At 44.1% G+C, this 22,792-nt stretch overlaps 1 protein-coding gene across 2 annotated transcripts; it reads right to left on the bottom strand.

Annotated features, from left to right (window-relative positions):
• Window positions 1-26: 26 nt before the first annotated feature.
• elapor2a (endosome-lysosome associated apoptosis and autophagy regulator family member 2a) lies at window positions 27-21,716 on the bottom strand. Of its 2 annotated transcripts, XM_020480810.2 has the most exons (23): window positions 21,576-21,716; window positions 21,323-21,425; window positions 19,328-19,448; window positions 9,157-9,346; window positions 8,907-9,054; window positions 8,654-8,743; window positions 8,268-8,373; window positions 8,033-8,185; window positions 7,766-7,854; window positions 7,372-7,552; window positions 5,405-5,533; window positions 5,075-5,165; window positions 4,033-4,135; window positions 3,753-3,890; window positions 3,366-3,623; window positions 3,070-3,243; window positions 2,795-2,981; window positions 2,598-2,694; window positions 2,331-2,432; window positions 1,791-1,917; window positions 1,487-1,665; window positions 1,010-1,184; window positions 27-858 (listed from the first exon to the last, which is right to left on the bottom strand). In XM_020480810.2, the coding sequence occupies exons 2-23, from the start codon at window positions 21,413-21,415 to the stop codon at window positions 790-792; spliced, it is 3,000 nt and encodes a 999-aa protein (XP_020336399.1). In that variant the 5' UTR covers window positions 21,416-21,425; window positions 21,576-21,716; the 3' UTR covers window positions 27-789. The 2 variants fall into 2 exon arrangements, with proteins under 2 accessions (XP_020336399.1, XP_020336398.1); XM_020480809.2 differs by having other exon boundaries at window positions 21,323-21,716.
• Between the last annotated feature and the right edge of the window lie 1,076 nt (window positions 21,717-22,792).

Below are 22,792 nucleotides of genomic sequence, written 5' to 3'. Positions count from 1 at the left end.
GTTGTTCATTGGAAGCAAGGGACAGATTGAAAGCGTACACAAATACAATATAGTTTATTTCACTTTAAATAACAGAAAGGCAGTCAGCATCATATTGTATCATCATATGGATAATGTAACATCGCCACTCCCGATTGGACTAAGAGAGCGTGAAGGACATTCCACCATCACCATGGTAACTCAAAGCCTACATACAGAACAAATGGGTAAAGGGTGGTGCAGGTCAGACTAAGATGAGACTGTAATAGGGTGTGTGTGCCGGGTTTTTAGGGCTATGTGTGGACTTCTGTAGATCTCAAAGGATTAGACAGGTGCCAACATGCAAAGATCCCACCCAGCCTTTCAGAGGGCACTATGGAACACCGTATCTTCCCTCTTAATGAGAAGGAGCCTAAGGGTTGATGTGAGGTTGGTCTCAGAGGACAAAACACCTGAGGGAAAACAACCTGACAACAGAGTGATGGAAAACAGCACAAAAAACATCCCACATATAGGTCCCACATATAGCTTCTTTACCTAAGCAGACCCCACCCATATACCCAACCATACACACCCTTTTAAATCACACCGCCCATATTCCAGGGATAAGGCCAGATGGGGGTAATGTCCTCTCACATGTGTTTGTGTCGGTGAGCATGCATTCTGGGTGTGTGTACTCTGCATGTGTCTATATATGTTCTGAGTGTGTGTGTGTTAAGGGTTCAAGCCCTCAACATGGAGATGTTGAAGAAGTCTCTCTGGGGGGGGGGGGGGGGGTTGGTCTCTCTCCTTGTTCTCTTTCCTCTTTCTTCACCCCCACACCAACCCGTTTGACTGTGAGGAGTTCAACTGGACATTTTCATAGCTTCTCCCGTTTCCCTGTGGATGAAATATACAGAGACACGTTAGTCCATGAACTAGAATTACCAGGGGAGAAACAGATTCTGCACTCGCAAGTGTTCACACACGCACATACTGTAGGTAATGTAGTTAGATTTCAGCATAACTGCATAATGGTTCTGACTCTTACCCTAGATGCGATGGCTTTGAGTTTGCGTATCAGGGATGTTTTTTTGGAGTAGACCACCTCATCCTCCATCTCTCCCTCGTTCTCCTCTCCCTCCATCACGGCACAGCTATCCGCCCCCGGCAGTTCACACTCCTTATTGGACGACATTACCAGCTTCGAGTACTTAAACTCCAGCCTACCAGAGTCAGGGGTAGGCGGGACTTAGAAAAATCACCAATAGTCAGGACTACTCTAGTTCTTCTTCCAGACATATGTATGAATGAATACATGAATGAATGGATGAGTTCCTACCTCTAGTTCTTCTTTCAGACATATGTATGAATGAATACACAAATGAATGGATGAGTTCCTACCTCTACTTCTTCTTCCAGACATATGTATGAATGAATACACGAATGAATGGATGAGTTCCTACCTCTACTTCTTCTTCCAGACATATGTATGAATGAATACACGAATGAATGGATGAGTTCCTACCTCTTGTTCTTCTTCCAGAAATAGCAGGTGATGGAGAAGAGCAGTGCGGCGGTGAAGGCGCCTATCGTCGCCCCCATCTTTACCAAGAAGTCCATGCTCTCACACGGCCAGGTCTTCTTCTCCGGGAGGGACACCCCTCCTACACACCGCTTTGGCTCAGTCCACACATACAGAGTGTCCTGGTGAGAGGGAGACAGTGAACATGTGTCAGTGTGTAATGGTATGAAATACATTTTATCTAAAGGATTCAGAGTGAGAGCAGATAGCAGCTCCTTTGCAGGTAATCGATTAGTAAAACACACACCTGTAGTCCTCCCTTGCAGGCTCCCTCTATCTGATGGTAGTTTGTGGATGTGCACTGAGGACACGCCCCTGAGCTCTCCCACAGGAAGTGGAAGGTACAGCCATCACACGTCCCCGCCGGACACTGACTACAACAGAGAAACATACTGTTACTACAATGTACTAATCTAACTTTTACGTTATAAAGGACAGTTTCAATGAGATGTAATCTGATCAAATCCGATCAAATCTGAGTGATAAATCCATGTGTTTGTTCTCAGCTTCTCGTGTTCCTCCAGCACAGAGCATGAATATCCATCACACAGAGTTAGATAACTAGCTGCCTGGGAGTAAAAGCAAACTTCTTACTAATTTAACAGTCACAAGAGGATGCAGAGTTTCTGTGATTTGAACTTGCAGTTCATTTCGAGCTTGGACTTCTTTTAAGTCTCTCCTTTTACTAGTAATCTCTTTCGAGGCTGCAGTTTCGGAGCAAGACAGAAAGAGAAAAAGAGAGATAGAAAGAGAGGGGCAAGAAGCGAGGAAAGGAGACAGACAGTACCTGGGTACTGTGAGTTCTCCTTGTGTGCTTCTATCCGGGTTACAGCGAAGCGTCACCACCACGTTACGACCTTTATCACATGACGAGGTCACCTCCAGAGAACTATCCAATAGAAGCATAACATTTGGTTAAAAAACAACCGGGTACTCCTGATTAAGAGCAACTAAAAACTACCCCAAACTTTTACTTGGGCCTCAAAAACACTATTCACAGAAGTAGTTATATGTTTTAGAATTTGTGTTTTAGGATGTAGAAAAGATCAATTACCGGTAGAAGAAGTTGACGTCAGGGACTTTGTTGGTGGTCTGTGGGAACAGGTCTGGTCTTGCCTTGACTCCATCCAGAGTCAAGGCCACTGTCGCTCCTACACACATTCATCAATAAATTAACGCCTACTATACACCAGCGACAAAGATCGGCATCAGATTACAAGGAAAATGTGTGTGAGTGTGATGTGTACTCACCCAGAAAGGTGTCTGCTAGGCTGATGGACTGAGAGGATAGTGCTGTGTGGAAGCCCCGCCCACTGGAGGGGATAATGGTTGATTGACAGATTAATGTCTCCACCGCATTGGCTGGTTCCCCTGTCTCTTTCTGAGAATCGGCACTGGAAAGGTCAGTCACGTTGTCTGTACACACAGCCCTTCTACCCTGAGAATGGAAAGCTAAATTCAGGATCACAAACTAATTGTAGGTTGCAAATATTGTTAAATCAGTGTGTGTGTGTGTGTGTGTGTACCTCTCCTCCACAGAGGCTGATGTTGAAAAGGTGGTAGTATTTGGTTCCTTTGGTGGTAAAACTGGGTCCGTTCATCAGTGTTCCAACAGAGCCCAGGGAACTGTAGTCAAAACTCAGAGACACGTTGTTCTCAGAGTAGGAGAACACACAGTCACTGTAGCACCTGCTGTGCTCCTAAAAAAAAAAACATTCAGTTGTGCACTGGGAGAAATCAACAATGGACACACAATTTTATTCACCAACCTTGACACACAAACACACGCTTGGTGTGACACTGATATCAACAAAACACACACCTTGTTGCTCTTGCTGGATGGTCCACAGGGTTTGCAGGCCTCTGGGCCCAGGGTGCTGTGTGAGGTGAGGTGTGTGTTGGGAGGGCACTCGGTGCACTGGCTGGTGTGAATGTAATGTCCTGGAGGGCAGGGCACACACAGCGAGCCGGAGGGCTGGGAGAGGAGGGCACAGGTCTGACACTCCGATGACACACCGTCTACAGCATTACTCACTGAGATGGAGTAGATACTTGCCACGTTGTTCACATTCTGACGCACCTGGAGAGAAAGAGAATGCACTACTAGTATATGATTGTTTCTGTATACATTAGTGCGTATCCAAGTTTGTATACAGTGTGTGTGTGTGTGTGAGCCTGTGTGTGTGTGTGGGGGGGGGGGTGTACTTACGTCAGAGGCCTGGTTGGTCCTCTGGAAGGCCCAGGTGTATGACACAGAGGCGTTCTTGGTCATAATGTGTGTGTAGGACTGTCTGACCTTACTGCCCTCCCATGACGCCACCACCCTTGTACTCTTCCTGTTTACATCCTACACACAGTGATGTAATTAACTTTACACAGTTCAAAAGTAGTGCACATTTTAAAAGGAATAGGAATATCCAAACACTTTTCTAGATGCTTGTATACTTTTTGCATTGAGTGGGTTTTCCTTTATCTGGTGTTGTTCTCACCATCATAAAGTACAGCTCACAGTCAGCTGAACACACCATCTCAAACTCAAAGCTGATACGGCCAAACTCTGTCCCCGCACCACCTGTTGCTGATGTAGGAGGCCTGAACACACACACATTAAGAGAGCGATAGAAGGAGAGGGGAAGGGAGAGAGCAAGAGAGTAGTGTTGCACGGTATACCAGTGCCACGGTAATATCACGATACCAAGACAATACTTACAATAGCAACATTTTAGAATACCGTAGGACCGTTACATATGATACTACCAAAATTTGCAGTCCCTGATGAGTCAATTGTACATTTGATACATTGCAGCAGTGCACAGAGCAAGCAAAGTTGATACATTGTATCATTTCATCGCCTGATATAACCAAGAGCACAGGTCCGTCTCAGTAGACTTTGGAAGTCCGCTGTGCTGCAGCCGCCGAGTGTCACAATGGACAGGCAGCTTGCAGCTTTACAGAGAGGAAAACAGGCCTCACCATTCAACAAATATGATCCATATAACCAGATCTACCTTATTTCCTTCTAGCACATTTCATATCATTTCACAAACTTTGTCACGGTTCATTTTAAACTAGGTCAGGTGGCTAATTATTGATTTGTGTTAATTAAATTCTCATGACAGTTAACTGAAGGTGGTTTCATGGAGTGTTTCCCCTTACTTCCACAATGACCTGCAGATCATTATGCATTTATATTCCTTCATTCCATTCTTCCAGCCAAATCACAGGGAGACATTCTATGCAGTATTCTATTATACACTGAGTGGTGTGAAGTTAAATTCAACGTGACAGGTTTTGCACAGAACGTTTAGAAAATGGGAAGAAGTGTCTGGGGGAAGGGGCGAACAGGACGCTATGTCACACCAAATTATTTTTCCAGCGGTTTCGCGATACTACTTGGTATCGTGATACTTGGCCTGGTATCGTTAGTAAAATGTTGGTATCGTGATACTTGACCTGGTGTCGTTAGTAAAATGTTGGTATCGTTGGTATCGTGACAATAAGACAGAGATAGATTGAGATGATGGGACTCACTTAAAGCCAGGTACATGGAGGTTGAGGATGAGGTAGTCGTTATCAGAGCCCCCTGCTCCACTACGGATATGATCCCCCGCCACCTCCCAACCTGACGGAGAGACACATCAGAACACACACAACACGCAGACATACCAGGGTCTTCTCTGAATATTTCACTCAAATGTGGCCTGTCTTTGCATTATGCTAAAGTGCCTAAGACAGGGGTACACAACCCTCCTCCTGGAGAACTACCCTCTCTTAATTCTTATCCTGGCCTAAAGGGAACATGTCAACAACAGTAAAGAGCAACAGCACCCTCTAGGCCTCAGAGAGAGCAGCTGCACCCACCATTCATGCCGTCACACTTGGAGTTGCCCACATTGAAGCAGGATGTCTTCATGCTGGCTGGAAGGACGTTCCACCACTTATACTGATAACCTACAGCAGGCTCAGTACCCGCAGGACACGACTCGCACGCTGGGAGAGAGGTAGAAAATAGGAAGAGAAGAGGGAGAGAAAGAGAGATCATAATTTAGGAAAGCAAACGCAAAAAGAAAACCCAGATCCCAGGAGTGATCAGATGAATTGCAATTAATTGCAAAGTCCCTCTTTGCCATGCAAATTAACTGAATCCCCCAAAAACATTTCCACTGCATTTCAGCCCTGCCACAAAAGGACCAGCTGACATCATGTCAGTGATTCTCTCGTTAACTCAGGTGTGAGTGTTGATGAGGACAAGGCATGAGATCACTCTGTCATGCTGACTGAGTTCGAATAACAGACTGGAAGCTTCAAAAGGAGGGTGGTGCTTGGAATAATTGTTCTTCCTCTGTCAACCATGGTTACCTGCAAGGAAACACATACCGTCATCAATGCTTTGCACAAAAAGGGCTTCACGGGCAAGGATACTGCTGCCAGTAAGATTGCACCCAAATCAACCATTTATCGGATCATCAAGAACTTCAAGGAGAGCGGTTCAATTGTTGTGAAGAAGGCTTCAGGGCACCCAAGAAAGTCCAGCAAGCGCCAGGACCGTCTCCTAAAGTTGATTCAGCTGCGGGATCGGGGCACCACCAGTACAGAGCATAGTCAGGAATGGCTGCAGGCAGGTGTGAGTGCATCTGCATGCACAGTGAGGCGAAGACTTTTGGAGGATGGCCTGGTGTCACGAAGGGCAGCAAAGAAGCCACTTCTCTCTAGGAAAAACATCAGGGATAGACTGATATTCTGCAAAAGGTACATGGATTGGACTGCTGAGGACTGGGGTAAAGTCATTTTCTCTGATGAATCCCATTTCCGAATGTTTGTGGCATCCGGAAAAAAGCGTGTCCGGAGAAGACAAGGTGAGCGCTACCATCAGTCCTGTGTCATGCCAACAGTAAAGCATCCTGAGACCATTCATGTGTGGGGTTGCTTCTCAGCCAAGGGAGTGAGCTCACTCACAATTTTGCCTAACAACACAGCCATAAATAAAGAATGGTACCAACCCATCCTCCGTGAGCAACTTCTCCCAACCATTCAGGAACAGTTTGGTGACAAACAATGCCTTTTCCAGCATGATGGAGCACCTTGCCATTAGGCAAAAGTGATAACTAAGTGGCTCGGGGAACAAAACATCAATATTTTGGGTCCATGGCCAGGAACCTCCTTGTCCTTGTGGTAAAAAAGAGTCATCCCGCAGTGTTTGTGATTATACCCTGATGAAGACGGCTTGGCTGTCGAAACGTTAGTGTTACATTTTTGCATCTGAGCTCCAAGAGTGTGCTGCTCTCTTTTATTTTCAGGAACCTCCCAAGACCTTAATCCCATTGAGAACTGGTGGTCAATCAAAAACCCACAAATTCTGACAAACTCCAAGCATTGATTATGCAAGAATGGGCTGCCATCAGTCAGGATGTGGCCCAGAAGTTAATTGACAGGGTGGATTGCAGAGGTCTTGAAAAGAAGGGTCAACATTGCAAATATTGACTCTTTGCATCAACTTCATGTAATTGTCAATAAAAGCCTTTGACACTTATGAAATGCTGATAATTATACTTCAGTATTCCATATTAACATCTGACAAAAGTATCTAAAGACAATGAAGCAGCAAACTTTGTGAAAATTAATATTTGTGTCATTCTCAAAACTTTTGGCCACGACTGTACAGGAGGAGACTGAGCACGCACCCCTGAAGGGCCCCTGTGTTGAGGATCAGTGTGGCAGATGTGTTGTTACCTACCCTTACCACCTGGGGGCTGCCCGTCTGATGGAGGACAAGAGAGAAGGAAGACGAGAGATAGAAGAGGACATGGGATAAAGGGATATTTTGTCACCTTTGACCCCATCAGAGAATGTCCCGGGGGGGCAGGGAGAGCAGGTAGCAGTGTCGTTGTTATAGAAACCGGGGTTGCACGGTGGGCAGGGCTCACGGTCACCAGATGGGGGCAGTGTTTCAGCCCCATCCACGTCCACCAGACAGATCTGAGGCTCCACCCACCTGTAGGTCACCTGTGTCTGAAACCACACACACAGAGACAACATGGAGGATGAGGAAACTAACCATACAGAGAGCAAACATGGAGGACACAGACACTGAATTGTAGGGATACTGTCGCTAGAATGGCTAACCCCTGCATGGGCACTTGTGTCGATCAAAAAGGATTAGACAGGTATAAGCAATCTGGCAATAATGGATGTGGTATTGGGAGGGTGAGTTAGTCTTCTCACCTTGCCCTCAAGGTCACAGGGGGTGTGGATCTGAAAGTAATCCTTCTTGGAGCATGGTGGTCTCGCTTTGCACTCAGCTGACCCCTCCGCTGGAAGAGAGAGGGAAAGAAAAGGGGGGCAGTGAAAGAGGGAGAGATGTTTAAAAGATAATGAACTGCAGTATAACCAATAAGCTGCTCAAATTCATGTTCTAACTCTAATAAGACAAGTTGTGTATAGGTGTCTGCATCTAGACATGTCTGCATGCTTATGTTCCTGTGAGCCTACGTGCATAGAGTGTTGTGGTGTTGCAGGGGGTACAGGAGCTGGCTCCGTGGCCAGAGTGGGTGTTTCTGGGACAGGGCTGACATGAGGAGGAGCCTGGGGTTTGGCTGAACGTCCCTGGTTTACACGGGAAACACTCTGACGCATACGCCACTCCTAAAGAGAGAAAATAACACTTAAGTACATAGGGGAAGTGGCATGAACAGCTACAATAAATACACAAACACGGTAGTCCTACCCTCTATGTGGACGTTCTTCAGCAGAACAGGTTTGACTACTTTAGCTCCAATCAGGATCCCTGCTGTCCTCCAGTACAAGATGTTAGTGCCAGACTTCAGATTCACCTTGAACACACCCATTAGAGACCTGGGTTTAGAATGCCCTTCTACACAGAGACACGACCTGAAAGCATCCCAATAATTGACATTTGATGGTGCTGTAGCCTCAGAGGCTGTCTGACCCTTTAGACCTGAGACACTCCTGATTCAATGAATCAAGGGCTTGGTGATTAGTTAACTACTGAAATAAGGTGCGCTAGTGCTGGGCTAAAACGAAAGCTTGCACTCAATTTGGGTCTTGAAAACCAGGACTTAGAACTGAATTCCAAACAAACACAGCTCTTACAGTGTGTGTGGCCCACTCCCCATGACTGGTAAGCTTGAGCCACTTCTTATCAGCAGTCTGGTCCATCTCCTGACACTGGTCATTCTGGATCTGCCAAGCAACCAAAACATCAACCAATCAATCAATATTTATATTAGTGAATATCACTTCAGCATATTTATCAGCAACTTGGTCAGGAAGGTATGCAGAGAAGAATTTACTCTCACTAACTAGCAGATATCATAGGATTGAGAGAATGAAGTAGAAGACTCACAAAGAACTCGAAGAAGAGGTTGCCGTCTGGGTACTGGTAGTCAAAGGAGACTGATCCCGGTTTCTTCAGATGGACAGCATAGATCAGAGAGACAGTACACTCATCTCTGTTAGACTCCAGGTAACTACCCTGCGGAAACCACGTCGAACTGGACACACACACACACAGCAGAGATTAATGAGATGTATGCAAGAACTGCAATGACACCATGATTTAAAAATCATAAGCTAAACCGCTCCCCTTCCCACACCTGTTGCAGGTAGTGCTGTCGTCTCCATGGGGACCATTGTCAAGGTAAGTTGCTAGGGAGCTGAACCCGCTGGGGATGGTTTCCCAGTCATCAAATCGAATACCGCTGCCCAGAGAGTAGGTACCTGCTGCACACTGAGTACACTCCTGGGCAGACATCTCCAGAAACTCCCCCGCCTCACAGGAAAATGCTGGGGGAGAGAGATGGGAAAGAGAGAGTGGACATTTCATGTAAAAGATAAGTGAAGTATACCACCAGCGTGATCTGTCATCCAGGGCACGTGGGGCAAAGCGCAACCTGTTTAGCTAAAATATAAATATATACAGTACCAGTCAAAAGTTTGGACACACCTACTCATTCCAGAGTTTTTCTTTATTTGGACTATTTTCTACATTGTAGAATAATAGTGTAGACATCAAAACTATGAAATAACACATATGGAATCATGTATTAACCCCCCAAAAATGGTTAAATCAAAATATATTTCATATTTGAGATTCTTGGTGACAGCTTTACACACTTGTGGCATTCTCTCAACCAGCTGCATGAAGTAGTCACCTGTAAAGCATTTCAAATCAGTAGTGTTGTGACAAGGTAGGGGTGGTATACAGAAGATAGCCCTATTTGGAAAAAGACCAAGTCCATATTATGGCAAGAACAGCTCAAATAAGCAAAGAGAAATGACAGTCCATCATTACTTTAATACATGAAGGTCAGTCAATGCGGAAAATTTCCCGAACTTTGAAAGTTTCTTCAAGTGCCGTCGCAAAAAACAAACTCTATGATGAAACTGCCTCTCGAGGACCGCCACAGGAAAGGAAGACCCAGAGTTAATAAGTTCATTAGAGTTACCAGCCTCTTCACAGAGTTCAAGTAAGACACATCTCAACTGTTCCGAGGAGACTGTGTGAGTCAGGCCTTCATGGTCAAATTGCTGCAAAGAAACCACAACCAAAAGGACACTCGGGCTCCCGAGTGGCACCGAGGTATAAGGCACTACATCTCAGTGTAAGACGCGTCAGTACAATCCCTGGTTCGTATCCAGGCTGTATCACACCCGGGCGTGATTGTGAGTCCCATAGGGCGGCACACAATTGGCCCAGCATCGTCCGGATTTGGCAGGGGTAGGCTGTCAATGTAAATAAGAATTTGTTCTTAACTGACTTGCCTAGTTAAATAAAGGTTAAATACAAATAAATAAGAAGAGGAGACTTGCTTTGACCAAGAAACACGAGCAATGGACACCCGGTCTTTGTGAGACGCAGAGTAGGTGAACGGATGATTTCCGCATGTGTGGTTCCTACCGTGAAGCATGGAGGAGGTGGTGTGATGGTACTTTGCCGTTGACACCGTCAGTGATTTATTTAGAATTCAAGTCAAATCTAACCAGCATGGCTAGCACAGCATTCCGCAGCGATACACCATCCCATCTGGTTTGCACTTAGAGGGACTACCATTTGTTTGTCAACAGGACAATAACCCAACACGCCTACAGGCTGTGTAAGAGCTATTTGAGCAAGAATCAAATCAAAGTGTATTTGTCACATTCGCCAATTACAACAGGTGTAGTAGACCTTACAGTGAAATGCTTACTAACAGGCTCTAACCAATAGTGCAAAAAGGGTATTAGGTGAACAATAGGTAAGTAAATAAATAAAACAAAAGTAAAAAGACAGGCTATATACAGTAGCGAGGCTATAAAAGTAGCGATGCTACATACAGACACCGGTTAGTCAGGCTGATTGAGGTGGTATGTACAGGTAGATATGGTTAAAGTGACTATGCATATATGATGAACAGAGAGTAGCAGTAGCGTAGAAGAGGGGTTGGCGGGTGTGACACAATGCAGATAGCCCGGTTAGCCAATGTGCGGGAGCACTGGTTGGTCGGCCCAATTGAGGTAGTATGTACATGAATGTATAGTTAAAGTGACTATGCATATGATAAACAGAGAGTAGCAGCAGCGTAAAAAGAGGGGTTGGGGGCACACAATGCAAATAGTCTGGGTAGCCATTTGATTACCTGTTCAGGAGTCTTATGGCTTGGGGGTAAAAACGGTTGAGAAGCCTTTTTGTCCTAGACTTGGCCCTCCGGTACCGCTTGCCATGTGGAAGTAGAAAGAACAGTCTATAACTGGGGTGACTGGGGTCTTTGGCAATTTTTAGGGCCTTCCTCTGACACCGCCAGGTGTAGAGGTCCTGGATGGCAGGCAGCTTAGCCCCAGTGATGTACTGGGCCGTACGCACTACCCGCTGTAGTGCCTTGCGGTCAGAGGCTGAGCAACCAGTGCTCTCGATTTTGCAGCTGTAGAACCTTTTGAGGATCTCAGGACCCATGCCAAATCTTTTTCGTTTCCTGAGGGGGAATAGGCTTTGTTGTGCCCTCTTCACAACTGTCTTGGTGTGTTTGGACCATTCTAGTTTGTTGTTGATGTGGACACAGAGGAACTTGAAGCTCTCAACCTGCTCCACTACAGCCCCGTCGATTAGAATGGGGGAGTGCTCGGTCCTCCGTTTCCTGTAGTCCACAATTATCTCCTTAGTCGTGGCTACGATGAGGGATAGGTTGTTATTCTGCCACCACACGGCCAGGTCTCTGACCTCCTCCCTACAGGCTGTCTCATCATTGATCAGGCTGTTGTGTCGTCTGCAAACTTAAATGGTGTTGGAGTCGTGCCTGGCCATGCAGTCGTGGGTGAACAGGGAGAACCAGAGGGGACTGAGCACGCACCCCTGTGGAGCTCCAGTGTTGAGGATCAGCATGGCAGATGTGTTGCTACCTACCCTCACCACCTGGGGGCGCCCAGTCAGGAAGTCCAGGATCCAGTGGCAGAGGTAGGTGTTTAGTACCAGGATCCTTAGCTTAGTGATGAGCTTTGATGGTAAAATGGTGTTGAACGCTGAGCTGTAGTCAATGAATAGCATTCTCACATAAGTGTTCCTTTTGTCCAGATGGGAAAGGGCAGTGTGGAGTGAAATAGAGATTGCATCATCTGTGGATCTGTTTGGGCGGTATGCAAATTGGAGTGGGTCTAGTGTTTCTGAGATAATGGTGTTGATGTGAGCCATTAACAACCTTTCAAAGCATTTCATGGCTACCGACGTGAGTGCTACGGGTCTGTAGTAATTTAGACAGGTTGCCTTTGTGTTCTTGGGCACAGGGACTATGGTGGTCTGCTTGAAACATGTTGGTATTACAGACTCAATCAGTGACATGTTGAAAATGTCAGTGAAGACACCTGCCAGTTGGTCAGCACATGCCCGGAGCACACGTCCTGGTAATCCGTCTGGCCCCACAGCCTTGTGTATGTTGACCTGTTTAAAGGTCTTACGTCGGCTATGGAGAGCGTGATCACACAGTCGTCCGGAACAGCTAATGCTCTCATGCATGCCTCAGTGTTGCTTGCCTCGAAGCGAGCATAGAAGTGATTTAGCTCGTCTGGTAGGCTTGTGTCACTGGGCAGCTCGTGGCTTCCCTTTGTTGTCTGTAATAGTTAGCAAGCCCTGCAACATAACACGAGCGTCGGAGCCAGTGTAGTATGATTCAATCTTAGCCCTGTATTGACGCTTTGCCTGTTTGATTGTTCGTCGCAGGGCATAGCAGGATTTCTAGTAAGCTTCAGGGTTAGAGTCCCGCACCTTGAAAGCGGCAGCTATAACTTTTAGCTCAGTGCGAATATTGCCTGTAATCCATGGCTTCTGGTTGGGGTATGTGCGCACAGTCACTGTGGGGATGACGTCCTCGATGCACTTATTGATAAAGCCAGTGACTGATGTGGTGTACTCCTCAATGCCATCGAAAAAAATCCCAGAACATGTTCTAGTCTGTGATAGCAAAACAGAAGGAGAGCGATGGAGTGCTGCATCAGATGACCTGAACTCCACAATCACCCGACCTCAACCCAATTGAGATGGTTTGGAGAGGCCAGAGTCGGAAACTCAGGTCTTTTTCTAGAACTCCAACCTAAAGACTGCTGACGTCACGATTCAAACTTTAAATTGTTTTTGTCCCCGGTTTTCTTGAAAGTTTTACAGGAAGGTGGCGCGGTGGTCCATGTGGGCAAATTTTGTCATCGGAGATTGGTATTCTCTGACAAAGTTTGATGACAAAATTTGCCCATAAGGCCTGCCGCGTCACCTTCCTGTTCAAGTGTGCACAGCACAACAAGGTGAGTCAAAAAAAGTATTGCATGCTACTGCATACATTACGTAATATGCCAGGGAGATACAGTGGCTTGTGAAAGTATTCACTCCCCTTAGCATTTTTCCTATTGTGTTGCCTTACAACCTGGAATGAAAATAGATTTTTTGGGGGGGGTTTGTATCATTTGATTTACACAACATTTGAAGATGCAAAATATTTTGTGTGTGTGAAACAAACAAGAAATGAGACAAAAAAAGAAAAATGGTTATGCACGCTCAAGTTACCCCCCAAAGTCAATAGTTTGTAGAGCCACCTTTAGCAGCAATTACAGCTGAAAGTTTCTTGTTGTATGTCTCTATTAGATTGGGCAAAAATACAAGTGGCTAGATGTGCCATTCTTTAAGGCAAAATTTCCCCAGCTCCTTCAAGTTGGATTGGTTCCGTTGGTGTAGAGTGATCTTTAAGTCATACCACAGATTCTCAATTGGATTGAGGTCTGGGTTTTGACTAGGCCATTCCAAGACATTTAAATGTTTCCCCTTTAACCACATGCTTCACTGTAGGGATGGTGTTCTCGGGGTGATGAGAGGTGCTGGGTTTGCACCAGACAGTGTTTTCCTTGATGTCCAAAAAGCTAAATTTTAATCTTATCTGACCCGAGTACCTTCTTCACTATGTTTGGGGAGTCTCCCACATGCCTTTTGGCAAACACCAAACATGTTTCCTTATTTTTTTAAGCAATGGCTTTTTTTCTGGCCACTTCCGTAAAGCCCATCTCTGTGGAATGTACAGCTTAAAGTCATCCTATGGACAGATACTCATATACAGATACTGTTGTGGTGCCATATTCTTTCCATTTTTTAATAATGGATTTAGCAGTGCTCCGTGGGATGTTCAAACTTTCTGATCATTTTTTATAACCCAACCCTGATTTGTACTTCTCCACAACTTTGTCCCTGACCTGTTTGGAGAGCCCCTTCTTGGTCTTCATGGTGCCGCTTGCTTGATGGTGCCCCTTGCTTAGTTGTGTTGCAGACTCTGGGGCCTTTCAGAACAGGTGTATTGATACTAAGATCATATGACAGATAATGTGACACTTAATTATATTGCACACAGGTGAACTTTATTTATGTGAGTTCTGAAGGTAATTGTTTGCACCAGATCTTATTTATGGGCTTCATAGGAAAGAGGGTGAATAAATATGCATGCACCACTTTTGTTTTATTTTTTTTAACAAGTTCTTTTCACTTCACCAATATGTAAATAAATAAAAATAAAAATCCATTTAAATTACAGGTTGTAATGCAACAACATAGATAAATCACAAAGGGGGTGAATACTTTTGCAAGGCACTGTATGTATACTGTGGCTACGAAAGTAATACTAAGTGTATGTTGTGTAGTAAGCTGGCTCATGTGCCTCACCCTAATAATGTGGTCCCTTTCCCCCTCATAACATAGCCTACTGTTCTGGCTTGGTGGTACACATGTAGCCTATATCCTGTTTTAGAGACATTTCATTGTCTGCTTATATGCCCCCTTTATCTATCCGACGGTTCTGACTTGGTGTACAGTCGTGGCCAAAAGTTTTGAGAATGACACAAATATTAATTTTCACAAAGTCTGCTGCCTCTGTATGATAGCAATTTGCATAATGTTATGAAAAGTGATCAGATGAAATGCGATTAATTGCAAAGTCCCTCTTTGCCATGCAAATGAACTGAATCCCCAAAAAACATTTCCACTGCATTTCAGCCCTGCCACAAAAGGAGGACCTTGTTAACACAGGTATGAGTGTTGACGAGGAAAAGGCTGGAGATCACTCTGTCGTGCTGATTGAGTTCGAATAACAGTATGGAAGCTTCAAAAGGAGGGTGGTGCTTGGAACCATTGTTCTTCCTCTGTCAACCATGGTTATCTGCAAGGAAACATGTGCCGTCATCATTGCTTTGCACCTAAAATGGCTTCACAGGCAAGAATATTGCTGGCAGTAAGATTGCACCTAAATCAACCATTTATCAGATCATCAAGAACTTCAAGGAGAGCGGTTCAATTGTTGTGAAGAAGGCTTCAGGGCGCCCAAGAAAGTCCAGCAAGCGCCAGGACCGTCTCCTAAAGTTGATTCAGCTGCGGGATCGGCGCACCACCAGTACAGAGCTTGCTCACGAATAGCAGCAGGCAGGTGTGAGTGCATCTGCACGCACAGTGAGGAGAAGACTTTTGGAGGATGGCCTGGTGTCAAGAAGGGCAGCAAAGAAGCCACTTCTCTCTAGGAAAAACATCAGGGACAGACTGATATTCTGCAAAAGGTACAGGGATTGGACTGCTGAGGACTGGGGTAAAGTCATTTTCTCTGATGAATCCCATTTCCGAATGTTTGGGGCATCCAGAAAAAAACGTGTCCGGAGAAGACAAGGTGAGCGCTACAATCAGTCCTGTGTCATGACAACAATAAAGCATCCCGAGACCATTCATGTGTGGGGTTGCTTCTCAGCCAAGGCAGTGGGCTCACTCACAATTTTTCCTAAGAACACAGCCATGAATAAAGAATGGTACCAACCCATCCTCCGTGAGCAACTTCTCCCAACCTTCCAGGAACAGTTTGGTGACGAACAATGCCTTTTCCAGCATGATGGAGCACCTTGTCTTAAGGCAAAAGTGATAACTAAGTGGCTCGGCGAACAAAACATCAATATTTTGGGTCCATTGCAAGGAAACTCCCCAGACCTTAATCCCATTGAGAACGTGTGGTCAATCCTAAAGAGGAGGGTGGACAAACAAAAACCCACAAATTCTGACAAACTCCAAGCATTGATTATGCAAGAATGGGCTGCCATCAGTCAGGATGTGGCCCAGAAGTTAATTGACAGCATGCCATTGTCATTTATGAAATGCTTGTAATTATACTTCAGTATTCCATAGTAACATTGACAAAAATATCTAAAGACACTGAAGCATCAAACTTTGTGGAAATGAATATTTGTGTAATTCTCAAAACCTTTGGCCAAGACTGTACAGGTGAGATTACTGTAAGAACGGCCCATGTTCTGAATTCGGTCGCTATACATTTCCAAACTGCTGAACAAATTGTTTTTGACTACGTCGGTCTTAGCTTGCTCATTAATGTCTTATGGATGGCCTCTTATCCACTCTTCATTCCCTTATGCAATAGTTTTTACATCTCAATTGTCAGTAGAAACCACATTTGTTTAAGCAAGTCAACCATATCAGCTGTTTTTTTAAAGCAGTAAATGTGTCTGAATGAACTGTTTCGCTGCCAGACATGGCTCCACTGATATACAGGTGTAGCAGTGGTAAGGAATCACTCCATGGTTCTGAAAAGAAAGCTCTGCTGTTGCGACAGCTTTATGTAGGCCCTAACAGTTTGTGGGCACCGTTTGTCAAAGTTATAGTGTAATTCATGTATTGTTTAGTCTTGTGTTGTGTAGTGGCTTTGCTGGCATGCATCTAAAAAAATTAAGTTTGCCCCACCAAAATGTACATGCTAAAATCGTCACTGTATACCACTATTTGGAAGTGTTTCAGAGAATGAGAGAGGGGATGTATCAGAGGTTGTTAGAGGTCAGGGATGGTGCAAAACAGGAGATAACATTATATTGGTAAAAGAAAAATGGTAGACCTTCTGTTTACACCAAGGAGAGGGGAAGTAACTGGGTCCATAATTGGGCTGGATACAGCTCAGAGATGTACAACAGCCCTCAGATGGCTTCCCCGTAACCACGGGAACAAACATACTAATCCCCACATCCTGGTGAAAAGGGCTGTGTGGGTGGGGGTGCGTGCGTGCGTGGGCGAGGTTGTACAAAGTAGGGGTGTGACATTTAAACAAAATTGGGATTGGTTACGTTAAAAAGAAAAATCCCTAACCTAAAAACGTAATCATTTTTAAAACAAAATTTCAACAAAACTACCACGGACAGGTCGCGATCATTATCATAAAGACAAAAAAATACCTAGGAAGAGAAGTAGGAGAAGACGAAATGCAAAGGTGGAATTGAGCTACAGTGGCAGTACAGATGCAATGCGGAAAAGGGGAGCACCATGAGACCCAACCCCTTGCTGGCAACAGTGCAATAAGGGACGGACTGAGAAAATCACAGCGCTGATTACAGAAATGATTGCGGTTGCTGTGCAGCCACTGTCAATTGTAGAGGATGCCGGCTTCAATGCTGCCCTAATGGCTTGTCTAGAAACAGACTACAAGATGCCATGTCGAAAAAGCGTGACGGCCTGGATGGAGAAATGATTGCTCTGAAAGTACAAAGCACGAGCTCTCAAAAACAATACTTGGCTCCCGAGTGGCGCAGCAGTCTAGGCACTGCATCTCAGTGCTAGAGGCATCACTACAGACCATGGTCTGATTCCAGACTGTATCATAACCGGACGTGATTGAGAGTCCCATAGGGCGGCGCACAATTGGCCCAGCATCGTACAATTGGCCCAGCATCAGGTTAGGGTTTGGCCGGGGTAGGCCACCATTGTAAATAAGAATTTGTTCTTAATTGACTTGCCTAGTTAAATAGAAGGTTAAATCAAAATAAAAACACATTGTTTGACGTCTATGAACACGCCATCATACATCACTGCAATGAGCCATCACATTGAGGAGAAGTGAGAACAAGGAGGAGGAGAGCAGAGAACCTTTCCGAGTGGGTTGGGGGCAGAAGTAAGGTCTGGTAGGGTATATTGTAAATATTAATGAAAAGAAAAACTAGCTTTTTGTCTTAACTTAAGGTTAGTCATAATGTTAGCAGTGGGGTTTAAAATCACATTTTAAAAAGATTAATTGTAGAAATAGGCAGATTTTATGACTGTGTGGCTGTGGTAATTAGTGACGACTGTTTGTTAGGTAGCGAGGACTGCGGCAAATTGAACTGCATTGTCCCTTAGCAGTCATGCGCAGAACCAGGTCTGAATTGTGATTTTAGTAAGGTGACTTCTGTCACATCCAACAATGAAACAGTGCTCTACTCTAGAATTGTCTGGAAGCTTTTCCCCAGGTGTCTGTCTCACTGGCTCAACCAGACGGACTGGGTAGAAAAATGGCCCATCAGGAATGAAATAGAAAAAGAGAAAAGCAGACAGAGGTGAGCTTTTTCCAGAGAACAAAACAAAGATGCACAAAGATCATGCCCCCACATGCTAACCTCGCACCATTACTTACCATCAACAGGGGAGGATTCTCTTGGGGCTATGATATTTATGAATCTGTAACTTTCGCACTCATCATTATTCACGATTCAATCATGATTATCTGGAATCATGGTAGAATCCTCATTAATTGTTTTAAAAAGTGTTCAGAAACATACAATATTCTATTCTTATTTACAATAAAAGTGACTCCAAAAATAACACAATACAATATTTAACAAGAATTTCTATTGGGTACAACATAATCGGAAACATAACCAAAACAAACTGAAAATGCATCCAACAAGTTTGTAGTCACAAGCTTGATGTAGTCATTGCGTGCTAGGAATACTGAACTTTTGACTAATATATATATCACACCATAAGTGAATTTGTCCAAATACTTACGACACCTTCGAATGGGGGGACTAGATGCATAAAGTGCTTACATTTCTAAATGTGAAAACACATGTATGAACAAATAAAGGTGACATTTTGTACTGTCGCCTCATAAAACATTTGACCTCAAATCCAAAATGCTGGAGTATAGAGCCAAATTAAAAGTTTTAGCTTCACCCTCCAAATAAATATGTAGGGGAGTGTCTGTCAATAAAAGCCTTTTCCACAGACATGCATCAGTTAGAGATATTTAAGGAAGCAAAGTCAGGTGCAAGAAGTAAACATATTGAGACCTGTGTGTATATGTAAACCTCTGAGGTTATTGGCCTGTTGTTCCAGCATGAAGCCAGCTCTGCCCTGTGCTATGACTGGAGCAGAGACAAAGAGGCAATCAGGTCATTGTGGAATACTGGAGGAAATTCCAACCAGCTGATAAGAGGGTGTGAGAAACATCTCTGACACACACACACAGTACTTACTGCACTCTGTCCCTCGTACAGGCTCGGGCAGTCCGATGCAGGATCCATGGCTCTGAGGGATTGCTACTCGCCATCGCGACCCTGTACTGTCACACTCTGTATATTCATAGTAGTAGTCTGTCTGCAACACATGAGATAGCATGGACACAGTGATGGAGAGGAACAGAGAGGGGTTGAGTGTGTCTGTGTGTCTTTGAACAGTATGTGAGAAACAGTGAGAGACAGATAAAAGACAGACATGGGGACAGAGAGAGGTCAGTAAACACGAAGACCACCAAGGGCCCCGAGTTCTCTCTTCACCCCCCCCCCATTCCATCACTATGGATACAGGAAACCAAGGCACAGCACACAGTGGGTAAGTGGATGACATAGAAGTTGTCCATAAAAACTGATCCTATCTCAGTATAATGAAGGTAGAAGTTGTCCCTAACCACTGACAACTGTATGTCCAGGCGTAGGAATTTGATGGTTCAGTCTTGCTAAAGGTTCTGAGATTTAAGGTTTTTGAGTTCAAGATTTGCAATTTTCACTGTGAGAACATTGTTGAAGTGTTCTATCACACACACAAACATGCTGTGGAGTATGTGGTTCACCATCATGGTTCGGGAAATCGTAGAGTGAGCATGACTCGTTTAATCACTATTCTGACCATAATGTCCCTTGAATTTGCCAAACCAATGATTGCCAAACCATTGAGTGAAATACAACATGCTTTTTGCCATGTTTAAGGAATGTTGACCTTTTAGAAGAACACAGACACATGTCTGGACACTGTGCTGAAGGGGTCATGTTGTGGGCATCATGGACATGACACATGGCAGATATATGAAGATATATGTAGTATCACGCCTAGGCTTTACAGTAACACCATTGTTTCATCCTCAAAACTGAAGCTATTCGTATCCAACAGCAGTACTGTTTTGATGCAAATTAATGAATGCCACATGCAGACCTGGTTTCACATTATATTTATTTCAAATAATGTATTGCCTTATTTACTACCATCTGTCTTAAACTCTCCCCTTCCCCTTCTCTCAGAAATGACTGATAGCTATGTATCACTGAGATTCATGCCAATCAATAATCAGGGCACAAAGTTTAATTATCATTTTATTCAACATTCTGGCTTGTAGAGACTATTGTGGGGGTTTTTAGGAAGATTTTGGTCAGACTGATAATCCATGGAGTAACCATGGCAACAGTCTGATGTTTAGACAATGTTGTCCCAGGATAAATGTAGGTCCAAAATAATTGTTTTCTGGTGGTAGAAATAGTAGTCTTGTGGAAGTGCAGAGCGCAGATTCCACAATGCCCTGGTGAGTCACTGTGACTGGACAGTAGATTGGAGTTTGTGTCCGTCTGAATGTAATATAAGCCAGGCTATGTTGTTGCCAGCCATGTGCTATGGCTCAGAGGTGATGAGTGGAGAGAAACGGTGGGAAGGAAAGGCAGCTCCATGCAGGAAACTGATAAGACTCAAAGTCTGCCCTGAGTGTTGAGACAACACAAACCAGAACACTGTGTGCGCACACACACACAAACACACTGCCCTAAGCAATGCAAGTGTCCTAAGCAACAATTCCCCAGAAATCCTGCAGGACCTCCTGATTGCATGACTGACAGGTGTTTGGAGAAACAGGATCAATTAGTTGTCAAGGAGGGCATCGCCCTCTCACTAAGCAGTGTATGTGTGTGATTTATATGTATATAAACATATGAATCTGACCGGAAGTGCCGCGTCATCAATTCATAATCGTATTAGTAATGGTCGGTGGAATGATTACTGTTTAGCGCTCATGTTGTTCTACACAGTAGCTTGTGTGCCCCTGACTCACACTCCTCTTCTTACTCTCTAGTTGAATGGATAAGCTGGTAAATAACACACTATTGTGTTTTCCACTAACATGCACGGACCATTATTAGCCCACGGAAAATACAGCTACTAAAAATAACTCAAGACAACACATACATCGGCATCCTGACAGTGGATCTCACCTCTGTGCATGGATGTGGTCCCTTCGTCCCGAATGCCAGCCGAAAAGAGAGGAGGAGAGCGCTACCAGCGATAAACCAAGACCGGGAAGGCATAATTAGGAACCTGGGAATAGAGCGATGTCAAAAAGCTAAGTAGGCTAGATTTCAGTCATAAAGCAATGGCCTGTTAAACGTTGCGGGTGTTTGATGTCGCAAATGTATAAAATGCTGTCCGAATCACGTCTAGGTTGAAGTGGATTTCCTTTTTCTCTACCTGCGACCGATGGGTTTGAGGTTCTGGTTGTACGTTTGCAATTCGCATCTACCGGTGTTTGACGCGACGGTGACGTCGGTGGTCTGATAAATGCAAGCGGTAGAAGAGTGATTATTACGATGAAACAGCGTTCATGATATGTCGGAAATACGAGCTTCCGAATTAAAAAAATAATATTTCAATGGCCCTCCAACTCATAATTTAAAAAATGAGGATCCTCGTGTTGGGACACTATCATTTGTTGAACTGTATGCTAGTTTTCTCGTTCATGGTTGACGCAGCTTGATCATGGCACTTGGAATGCCCACAACTCGTTTCTCCGAGTTTCCGATGTGTCATGAATGCAGCATTACAGTGGTCATACCATTCTTTATACCTCAGTGATTCCTACTGTACATACAGAGCAAAATCAGTGCAGCAGATTTGTATTGAGATTAATTTGAATATTTACCTAACAATTCATTATTTCAAATACAACCATAGTTAGCCTACCTGTCTTTGTAGAATCTATGAAAGCTAGCTTTCACATAGGCTGCACTTTCTAAAATCACTGCCAGGTTTCAGAATTGTGGTTAACTGTATATTTTAACAATTGGCCTGTTCACTCAAGTGGTTTACAGTTTCCAATTACTTGATATGGAAATGTATAGCCAGTTCTATAATTATTGGCACCCTTTAAAAATATGAGCGAAAAAAGACTGTAGGCTATAAAATAAATAATACAAATACTGAGCTATATTGTATGCAAAAAAAAATGAAATTATATCAATTATATAATGTTATACTAATAAAATTGACCAGAGAAAGAATAATAAAGACATCTTAAAAGGATAGGGGTCAGAATTATTGGCACCCCTGTTTTCGCTAGAGCTCGCCGGTTTGTAGTCCTTACACCTGGAAATGATTTACCTCTGGTTCGTTCAGCCATCCCTATGGGGAAAGAACAGGATTTTGGGATTAACGCCTAAAATAAGGTCTGAGATTAACACAGGTTTAGGAGATCTTATAGGCTTTGTTCTTTGAAATAATATCAGTCAGTTCGCATTACCGTTGTGAATTATGAAGCCTTTATGTGTTTTATCAAATAGTACATAAATGCTTCAAAATTCACAAAAAGTGATGTAGCTCATGAAGGTTCTCATAGAACAAAACCTATAAGATCTCAAACCTGTGTTTACCACAGGCCTTATTTTCAGCATTTATACAAAAACGCCATT

This window comes from Oncorhynchus kisutch, linkage group LG4 (assembly GCF_002021735.2).
Source record: "Oncorhynchus kisutch isolate 150728-3 linkage group LG4, Okis_V2, whole genome shotgun sequence".
Taxonomy (NCBI): Eukaryota; Metazoa; Chordata; class Actinopteri; order Salmoniformes; family Salmonidae; genus Oncorhynchus; species Oncorhynchus kisutch.
The sequence above is the reverse complement of the archived record's forward strand: the minus strand, read 5'-3'. Positions and strand labels throughout refer to the sequence as shown.

Excerpts from the sequence above, each read along its gene's own strand:
- elapor2a (XM_020480809.2), bottom strand. The coding sequence starts at position 21,415 with ATGCCTTCCCGGTCTTGGTTTATCGCTGGTAGCGCTCTCCTCCTCTCT. Across the intron at positions 2,695-2,794 it reads CCTAGCAGACACCTTTCTGG|GAGCGACAGTGGCCTTGACT; the intron begins GTGAGTACACAT and ends GAATGTGTGTAG. Across the intron at positions 859-1,009 it reads TCAAAGCCATCGCATCTAGG|GGAAACGGGAGAAGCTATGA; the intron begins GTAAGAGTCAGA and ends TTTCATCCACAG.